The sequence below is a fragment of the Berghia stephanieae genome, chromosome 10 (genome assembly GCF_034508935.2).
Source record: "Berghia stephanieae isolate SIO BIC M18660-M18661 chromosome 10, UCSD_Bste_1.3, whole genome shotgun sequence".
NCBI lineage: Eukaryota > Metazoa > Mollusca > Gastropoda > Nudibranchia > Aeolidiidae > Berghia > Berghia stephanieae.
The window spans coordinates 2468358-2479485 of record NC_088369.1 but is presented as its reverse complement, the minus strand read 5'-3'; the positions used below and the strand labels follow the sequence as shown (position 1 = coordinate 2479485).

Genomic DNA, 11128 nt, shown 5'->3' with positions numbered 1-11128 from the left:
GAATTTTTTTTTTTTAAGGCATAGTTTCCAAGGGAGAAATAAAGAAAAAATGTCACTTTAAATAGCTTTAGAAATAAATAATTTGCCCACAGCATGATCCAATGATGCTTCGGTATCCTGAATATAGTTATTGAGGAACTAAATTTTCCTTCTCAACAAGATTTATTGAGTCAAAGAGGTGAACGCAGTCCTGTGGCTGGAGCCAAAAAGTCGTGTTTCTACGAATTTTTCGTATTACTAGCCAGGTCTAGTCTAGAAATACTTGACGTGTGTCAAAGCACAAACTTTGGGAGATAAATATAGAATAGAAATACATTTTTTGAATAAATAAATAAATAAATAAGTAAATAAATTGAAAAATAAATTATAAAACCCGAACCAGGGTCGTCTTCAGTTGATTTGCATGGAGGAAGGCCTAAAGTCAAGATGCATACACTTTCAGGTCTGATGACCGAACCAACTACATATAGGCTCTGTTTTCTATTGTTCGAATGACCAATACTTTATGTTGGGTTGGGAGCATTTCCATTACAATCTAAGTACATTTGGGATATCAGACTTAAAGAGATGTATACTGAAATAGCAAGGCTTGAAATATTTTTAAAAAACATTTTTTTTCAGACATTTCAATTTAAGTTTTATTTTCTGGACAGGAAACACATCGTATCTAATAATTAGATCTTTGTTATTTATTTATTTATTTATTTATTTATTTATTTATTTATTTATTTATTTATTTATTTATTTATTTATTATCATCATCATCATCATCATCATCATTATCAATATTACTTTTATTATTATTATCAAGTGATAGAGAATATCGAATAAAAAGTATTAAAATGTTTATATTCCGTCGGAGCAGAGGGGAAAACGTTTGCATATTTCTTTTTACTCTTCTTCGTTCCCTCTCATAATATTGTCTTCATGTTTGAGTTTTAAATCTCTGGTTGGTGAAATAACGCCAATGTCCTCTAATATATTAGTCCGCAGAAGTGTGGCAGTCAGTCAGCATAAGTGTGTTACCAAGTCTAAAGCCCTCTCTTGCGGTTGCACACTTTGAACAGACTTGAAGCATAATCATGATATGGTTGGCGTCTTCTTCGCCTTCACAACAAATCACACATGCCTGGTTTTCCCTGCATGCAATCAAGTTTGCATACAAAAAAAAACAAAACAAAAAAAAAACAAAAAAAAAAAAAAAAAAAAAAAAAACTCACCAGGCTACGGGGAGCCGATTGCAAGGGAACTAACTTCACAAAATCAATGGCATGACTTCTTTTCTTGTTGTTATTTCCCTTGGTAAAGGGAGTATTTAAAAAAAAAATTATTATTATTATTTTTTTTTTTTTAATTATTTTTTTTTCTGAATTTTTCTTCAAGCGATAAAGTAATGTTTGAGTGAACGAAAACATAATATTGATGCTCTGCATTTAGACAAAAGACACACAACATCAGCCAGAGGATATAACGAATCAATACACAAAGCTATGCGTAACCTTGAACGTTTACAGTCTGATAGATAGAATGTTATAAATAATGAGAACTACTCATAAAAATGGCTGGTTTAAATCATTAAATAACAAAGAACTGAAGGAAGTCATCTCGTTCTATATGTGTATATTATGGCCGGTCGCATGAAACGACATGAAGCAAATAATGAATTTAAATGAAGATAAACGAGATGATGGATTTGTGTTTTATTGAAGGGAATGGCTATGATCAACGTGTACATTTATGCAGGTCTGACATCCGAACCCAGTTATGCGCCTATTTTAACATTGTTGTAATGGACAATATTGTGCGTCATTTGTTAAAGATACCCAATACAACAATGAGCCCATAATGAATTGGATTATCAGACCTGCAAATACGTTCACGTCGGCTATGATTCATTTCTTAAACTGACAAAACTGAGATTTTCCCTTTTTTTGACATTTGGATTATCCCAAAATAATACCCCTGTGAGGTGGTGGGTGATGGTGTTCAAAATGCACGTAAGTCGACGTGCACGTATTTGCAGGTCTGATAACCCAATTTCTTATGGGCTCATTGTTGTAATGGAAATCTCAACAAAAAAAAAAAAAAAATGACGCAAAATATTGTCCATTAAAACAATGTTAAACTAGGCCCATAATTTCGTTCGGATGTCAGACCTGCATATATGTTAACGTCTAAATAAGTAAGTGAAATTAGATGATCAAATAAATAGATGAAATAAGATAAATAAATGAATGAATGAATAATAAATAAATTACATGAATAAACAATCAAATAAACAAATAGATAAATAAATAAATATATAAATAAATGCATATATAAACAATTGAATAAAAATTAAAAAAAAAATTTTAAAAATAATATAATATATATATATATATATATATATATATATATATATATATATATATATATATATATATATATATATATATATATATAAAGTGAATTGATAAAAAAATGCATAAATAAAGAATTTAGAAAAAGAATAAATAAATAAATAAATAAATAAATAGATCGATAAATGAATAAATAAATAAATAAATAAAGCGCCAATCTCCACATAACGTGTTTAATGGCACTTTTCAAGACATATCTAGTGCACATGAGAATTTCAAGAAAGATTAAATTTAAATGTTACAAATTTAAGAACATGAAATATTCCAACTGTAGATGATCTACTAAGTAATGCTGATACCAAGGACAGCTATACCGATCTCTAAAGCCCTTCTTGGCTGATGACACCAATGAATGGAATAGGAATGATTTGATTTTGAAATATTAAGGAAAAGTTAATCTAAAATATCCTGTCTTCAGTCTAGACTTGAAGCACTAAATAGTATGAGCGTTTCTGGTAAAAACTGAGAGAGAACCCCAGATTGATGGTGCCGTAAAGTAAAAAGCACGTTCCGAGAATTTTGTTTTAGCTCACTCAATCCTAGAGATTTTTGATACTTTTCAAAATTGGGAAAAAATGTAATAAAAATGAACATGTACATAGATAGTTTTATTCAACTATCATTAACATGTAAAAACTAAAAACATTATCTTTGATATTATGCCAATAATTTGTCTCAGAAAAAAATGCAATAAATAGGCATGGGGTAAAAGTAACACCGGGTATACTACGGATAGAGTCGGTGTCCGGGTTGAGTGAGCTAAATATTTTTCTTTCTAAAGTGGTGGTGTTAGGAGCGGAGAGTCCGAAGTGGCCCGTATTCCCATATCACTGACATTAATTAGGTATTGTGGTGCTAAACCATGAATACATTTGAAAAGTATACAGGCCATCTTGAACTCAACGCTATTTCAAAACATGGGTAACATATTTTCTAATGGTTGTCCCAGTTATGATTCTGGCAGCTTAGATTTGAAATCTTAAATTTTTAGTCAACGTTGACTTAATTGAATAAATGAATAAATAAAAATTAAATAAATAGAGAAATAAATTAATTTAAAAATAAAGTGTACGAATAAATGAATAGATAATAAATAAATATGATAAATAAATAATTTGATAAATAAATAAATAAATAAATAAATAAATAAATAAATAAATAAATAAATAAAGTATTATTATTATTATTATTATTATTATTATTATTATTATTATTATCATAATAATCAGATAACATAATACGGTCCTATAGATGCCAATATTATTGTCTTGAAAATAGGCAAGGATTAGAAAATATGAATCAATAGGAATGAATAGGAATCAATAAAAGATTTAAAAAAAAAAAAAAAAAAAAAAAAAAAAGGAAAAAAGGGCGAGGAGAGCATAAGAGACAATGACAGATTAACAAGATAAAACGAAGTGAAAAGAAAAAAAAAATATGCCCCGGGTGAGGATCGAACTCACGACCTTCAGATCGCTCGGACTTTGTGTGATTATGAGACTGACGCGCTACCTACTGCGCTACCGAGGCGTTAGGATGTTGACACAAACTCAATATATAAACAGTATCCATATTTTTTTACGACTGTATGAGGTTTACCGAGCAGAAGTTATCTTTTGTTCGTTACATACGTATTTATCTAATTTAATCTGTATTTGTGTAAATTGGATGATGTGTTCGGTTGCTGTATATGCTTCATTGGCTACCTTGTCAACAATTTGACTTTCTTTCCCTGACAAAATTATGGGCTCGGCGTTTTGCTTACTGGGTTGCCCACTTTTCTTTCACACATCGCGCAGCCAATGAGCGAGCACTGTGCTCTCGCGAAGTGTGTTTGTGGGCAGGGCTGAACTTAACGGGGTCACGGCGAGAAAGGAACATGGTGAAAATAATCAAGAAATGGTGGAAACAGCATTAGAATGTGTTCGAAACTTGGATGAGTAAGATTTCTTGTGGACAATGTCGTCCATATATCTATTGAGGATTTTTATTTTCTTTGGTTTATCTTATGGAGCCAACGGGCATTTAAATCTTTATTTGAATACCGCGGAAACTCGTCGTCTGTTGGGTAAGTCGGCTTTTCTTCTTTGATCTTCCCCATGTTAAAAAATTAAATGAACATAGAATTTTTCGATTCTGATTGACTGTCTCAGAAATTAATCTCATCTCAAGACTCGACAATACTCAGCTAGATAATGTTTATGTTCATTTTCTGAAGGCATCATCATTTGTGTTGCACGACTGTAGACAAACAAATGCCGAGTTAAATGACCGATTTTGGTTTGTTTACTTTTCACTGCAGACTGCACATAATATCATTCATAAAAAATAATGAACACAGTAGAGCTACAGTGACCCACTGCACTGCTATGCTATCTGCTAAAATTTCCGGACACACACAGCTCTTCAGCTTTCATCCAAGCCGTGTAGCCCATTGCTATTACTTTTCAATTCTATCTAGAACATTTTCCTCTCCTCCTGGCGATAATGAATAAATAATGAAACCGATCTGTTATACTGTTACTGTTATAAATTCACCTTATTAGTAGGCTGTGTCAATCTGAAAGGAATAAGAACTTTAAATCGGATAATTTGCAACCAATTTCGATTAAACAACACGACGGGTTTTTAATTTTCGGTTATTGTTTTCATGCACACTGTCGCAAACAAGCAGTGACCCTGAAAATACTGAAAATAGAAGACAGACCATTTTAATTTCGGCCCACTATGCCCACTACTATCCAGAGTATCGTCAGATTTTTTTCGCTGGATTACCAACTCTTACTCATGCATTTTTTTTTCTTTGTTGATTTTGTGTGTGTGTGTGTGTGTATTTTTTTTTTTTTTTTTTTTGCGCCTAACTTTTTTACGTTAGGAATTCATCAGAAGCTCTCTGTTTTCTTGTTCTCTTTGTAGTTTTGTTTTACGAGAACATAATAACGGTCATGATGATGATGATGATAATAATAATAATGATATTAATAATAGTAATAATAATAATAATAATAAAAAGTAATAATGATAATAAAACGTTCATGATGATGATAATAATAATAATAATAATAATAATATATTATTATTATTATTATTATTATTATTATTATTATTATTATCATTATCAATATTATTATTGTTATTATCATTATCAATATTATTATTGTTATTATCATTATTATTATTATTATTATTTTTATCATGGGTGGATTTGGTGGAAAGCATTGTGGCATTGACTGAAATGTCCTACCCTCAAAATCGCTGAAAATGTTTCCTGTCTGTATCATTCCAGGTTATTGGAATAAACCCCAACTCGAAATGTAGCTTTTGTAAAACGTATAGCCTGTCTCTTCCCTAAAAATTATAGTCAACATCACTGGATGACAATTACCAAAGAAAAGTGAGTTGCTGTCAGTAGTACTCAAGGAAACATAATGATTCCATTGGTTGAACTATTCAATACAACTAACTCTTCACTTTCGTTTGACTGTCATCACCATGTATAGTGATGCAACTTTTGGGTAGTATCAGGCTATGAGTTTACCAAGGTTATGCTTCATGTGCCTTTACGACTCAGACTATGAACAACTCCTTTACTTTCTCCAAAGAAATTTTCTAAGTACGGATGTACATTCCTGCCTACTTTTATTTGATCAGATTGTCCGTAATATGGAAATTATGTGACAATTACAGACTTACGGAAAGGGAAGAAATATCACAAACTATGATTTCACAACAATTTGGTGGTGATGGTAGATATTTTTTTCTTTTAAGTTACTGCAGTTTTACAAAAAGAAAACTCCCTTAACTCTCATCATTTTCAGTATTTTCCCAAAATGGCGGGTTTACCCAGCAGAAAAATTGATTTTTTAAACTCAAGCTCTCTACAAAACAACTTTATGTTCTTATTAATTAAACAAAGATCATTCTTCAAAGTTTTGATGTACAAAATAAATCTGAATAAGAAAAATGTATATTGCGTCGTAACAAACGTGATGATTTCGCTGCAGCTGGTAAGGAGAGGGTTAAATATATAAAGGTTACCACTCAGTTCCATGTCCATGATAGCTAAGTCGATCGTTAACTTGTAATGGTGGTCTTCAACAACAAAATTTACTTACCGAATAAAAGGTGGTATGGAGCATTTTGTTTTGTTTGGTTAAGTATTACGTGGCTCTGCGACGAATCATGATTTTATCTACTTCTGCTACCTTTTCTCTAAACTAGTCTTATTATTGTCATATTGATCTTTTGGAACAGAATGTCATGGGTTCGAGCCTCGCTCAGCTCGTAGTTGAGTCCTTGGAAAAGGCTCTTTACTCACATTCTCTCACCGTACTCAGGTGTAAGTGAGTACCTGATTGTTAACAGGCGTCATGTCTCGTTTTACGTGTTGCTGTTGGTTAGTGACCCTTTGTAAAGCGCTTTGAGCCTGTTTAGTAGATATTGCGCTGTATAAAAAAACTAGAAAAAAGTCATCTTCGATCCTTCTATATAATACATGTGATCCATTGTCTCAGTGCATTGTTAGGGCAGTATGACATCGATGTTGAAAATTGACTTTATAGATGGAATGAAATTGACGTCACGCTGACGTCAGTCACTCGGCTCTTTCTTATTGTTTTTAGACTGGAGTTTTCAGTGCTTTAAAAAACGGGTCGGTCAGTGTGTTCGTGTAAAAAATTTAGAAATTCAGTAAATTTTTGCCACCTAAATTGGCACCCCAGTTTGCTTTTCATATGTTGGTATCTGTTTCGTTTATCATACCTTACCTAATGCTCTCAGTGCCAGGATTTGCATAAGACCTGAACAGTTTCCCTCCATTTGCTTAGGTCCCTTTCCTCTAGTCTTTAGTTCTTGCTCGCTGCCAGGAGTATATTATGCCAACATGATTTCTTTCCTTTCCACCATTCTGCACCATGTTGTTGCTTTTGGGCGTCTATTTCTCATCTTCCCTCCTGGTGTCCATCCCATCTGTTTCATTCACACATGATCCTGTTTTCAGTTGGTGAGAATCATATTTCCATAGGGATTTTTGTTTAAAACATCACTGCCTTGAATCTCAAATAAATGAATAAATTATGAATAGTAAAATGAAATTATAAAGAAGTTGAGGTGGCAGAAATGAGGATGTTGAGATAATGGTCACTTCGCTGGACAAGAACAGATAAAGTGAGAAATGAACGAATTTGAAAGTTGACTGAAGTGAAGAATGTATCAATAAAGATGAGAGAAGATAGATTGAAATGGTTTCGACATGTTAAGAGACGAGAGAGGGAGTATGTGGGAAGGAACGTATTGGACTTAAAATTAGCAGGAAAGAGAGAAAAAAAAAGGGATGCCCGAAGATTAGATGGATGGATAAGGTAAAGGACGATATGAAAGAACTGGGCCTAGAGGAAGAGGATGCAATGAACAAAGACGCATGGAGATATGGCATTCATTATGGTAACCCTGCAGAGTGTGGGATAATCTGAAAGTAGAAGATGATGATGATGAAGAAGAAGCAGAAAAAGGAGAAATAAAATGGAATGAAAGCTTCATATTGATTAACGTTAGGTTAGAGGTCTCAATAGCTCAGTTGGTAGAGCATTCACTTCACCCACAAAAGGACCATGATCGATACCAGAAGTACAGTCAAGATTTTTTATGGCCCCTTGTCCACCCAACAGTGAATGGGTAGTTGGGTCTGTTAGGTCTGGCAGAAAGTACTTTGCCATAGACTAATGTCCTAGCCAAGGGGTAGCAAGCAATTGCTATTGTCCGTTTCACGCTATTGAAACTGGGATAATAGTAATGGACAATATTTTGCGTCATTTTAAATAGATTTTCATTACAGTTATGAACCCCATAAGGTAGTGGGTTATCTATCAGACCTTAAATTTAAATAAGTGCACGTCGGTGAGATCTATCAAATGATGTAGATTTTATCATATTTGTTTAATATCTTTCAATCATGGGGAGGGGCACAACTGGGGTCTGGGGCCTGGTGTTAGTCGCCGCCCCAACTGGCCTTTGTCACCCCCCCCCCCCCCCCCCCCAATTCCACGCTAGACTTATTACTGGTGGTTGTCATCCATAGAATTGGTTGAAAGGTGCTGCTGCCTTTTTTTTTTTTAAGTACCGGGTCGAAGGTCACATTAGTTTAGTCGTCTATCGAAAATTAAACATGAGTGGGTTGGAAACGATTTTTTTTTAAATGACCTAAATGAGATTTTATGAATTTGTTTATTTATTTATTTCTTTTATTTTGTATCTATTTTTTAATTAATTGATTTGTCTCTCTATTTAATGATTTTGTGAATTAATCTATTTATTTTGAAAAATGAATTCATTTAATTTTCCTTACATTTATTTGTGGTTGTTTTTTAATGTTTTAAATTTATTATATATATGTTTTTTTTTTTAAATATTTTATTTAATTATTCTGTTTTATTTTCCTTTTATTTTGTCTTGTCTTGTCTTATCTTTTCTTTTTTTTTTTTTTCTTTTTTTTTTTCTTTCTTTCTTAAAATTTGTTTTATTTGTTTTTCGGTCACCGTATAGCGTAGGTGTAAAATGGATGAACACGTGAAAGGCGCTGCGGGGCAATTTGGTTGTATTTATATAATAGATGTCATATGATTTGATATAGACATTTATGATCACACGTGTGCCGGGGAAATTGAACAAAATTGATTCCAATGTACAGCAACGGCGTTTTATTACCCTTTCGCCCAGTTTATTATTTTTTTTTATATCTTCACACTTCTCCTCTACTACCTATAATATTACGTATATCCATCTGTCCATCCATCCATCTATTCATTTATCCTTCCATCTATCCGCTAGTCCACCCATCCATAATAATAATAATAATGATAATAATAATAATAATAATAATAATAATAATAATAATAATAATAATAATAATAATAATAATAATAATAATAATAATAATGATAATTATAATAATGATAATTATAATAATAATAATAAGAAGAAAAGAAGAAGAAGAAGAAGAAGAAGAAGAAGAAGAAGAAGAAGAAGAAGAAGAAGAAGAAGAAGAAGAAGGGAGATGAGGAAGGGGGGAGGAGGAGGAGGAGGAGGAGAAGAAGAAGAACATGATCACGATGAAGATTTAAAAAAAAACAAAATAAAACAAAACAAAAACAAAAAACAATGAAAAAAGTAAGAAGAAGAAAGAAAATTCAGCCCCAGACTACGTGGCCATACATAACATAATATTCACCTTTCTGAAAGCTAGACGTGAATTTGTCATGGTTTTTTTTTGTTTTTTTTTTTAATTTGAAGTAGCTGCAGTTGACAAAGGGGAGAGTTTTTCTTGTACAACAGTAAGCCAATGAATGGCATTATAAGATTGTTTCACTCATGGTTTGTTTTGTTTTTGTTTTTTAGAATTCCCAACGCGTTCCCGATCAAAGGCCACGCATGACTTGTAAGTCCGCAGTGAGAACAAAGGCCGACCGTTTGCAAAACACAAGAGTGCGAGAAATCTTTTATTCTAATTCTACCCTCAGGCGATTTTGATTCTGTCATTTCTGACTGAAAATACAATTATATATTTTTGCTGTGCGCTTTTGTAATTTACTCACACCATTCCGCCAGCCGGCTATAACGTACCAACACACAAAACTATGTGTAACCTTGACTGGATTGATACAATTTAGTGAGAACTGCTCGTAAAAAATGGCTGGCTAAAAACAATAACAAAGGGCTGAGTGACGTCAAATTCGCTCTATCTTTATATTTGATAATAATAATAATAATAATAATAATAATAATAATAATAATAATAATAATAATAATAATAATAATAATAATGATCATAATAATAATAATAATAATAATCATAATAATAATCATAATAGTAAAAGATATAATAATAATAATAATAATAATAATAATAATAATAATATAATAATAATAATAATAATAATAATAATAATAATAATAATAATAATAATAATAATAATAATATAATAATAATAATAATAATAATAATAATAATAATAATAATAATAATAATAATAATAATCAAAGCCATATAAGAAAAATATAATTGTCAAGACTTCCGTACTCTGGAAAAAAACATATTTTAACATTTGGTCAGAAAACGTCACCTACAAATGTCGATCGATTTAAATGACCCTCGTCGTGGCAAAAAACAACAAAAAAACCAAACCTCTCAAACCTCTTCAGAGAAATTTCACCATAATCAAACCAATTTATTAAACTATATGTACACAAATTTTTAGAAACATACATATATTGTGAAATATTGATTTGACAATTGATTTAATAGATAGGTACACTCCAAATTTACCACATCGAAGACTTTGACGAATTATCAAATTTTGGTATGATCTGTCGATCCCCCATCATGCTTTATGATTATGCGTAGCCTTTTGTTTTTACAGTATCCACTTGTTTTTTTATAATGTCTTAGATAATGATTCGATTCCATGAGATTTGAATTGACTTTTTTTAGCTCTGCTTTTGTGTAAAACTTTGTACGACTCTTACACACTGTATGGCATCATTGTCCATATGATGCTGTAGTCCATTTGATTCAAGTCAGGGCTCATTTGAGATCAAATATGATTTCTTCTGCATCGTATTGAAAGTTATGTAAAATTGTTAAAAGGAAAACTTATTCCAGAAGCTATCCCAATAGGCCTTTTGCCTCTCAACGAGACGGGGTAAATTTCATCGCTAGTCACATAACACTGATA

General features: G+C 31.7%; 1 protein-coding gene and 1 non-coding gene across 2 annotated transcripts in view; one reads left to right on the top strand and one right to left on the bottom strand.

Annotated features, from left to right (window-relative positions):
- Positions 1-3837: 3837 nt before the first annotated feature.
- Trnam-cau (transfer RNA methionine (anticodon CAU)) lies at positions 3838-3929 on the bottom strand. Its single transcript is given in 2 exon segments — positions 3838-3873; positions 3893-3929. It is a non-coding gene; the product is annotated as a tRNA-Met (tRNA).
- Positions 3930-4211: 282 nt separating this feature from the next.
- The window catches only part of LOC144956069 (tyrosine-protein kinase RYK-like), a 165245-nt gene continuing 158328 nt past the window's right edge, over positions 4212-11128 (top strand). Inside the window, exon 1 of the mRNA XM_078886397.1 lies at positions 4212-4467. Within this exon, the coding sequence (XP_078742523.1) occupies positions 4359-4467 (109 nt within the window). The 5' untranslated portion in view covers positions 4212-4358. The remainder of the gene's footprint in view (positions 4468-11128) is intronic.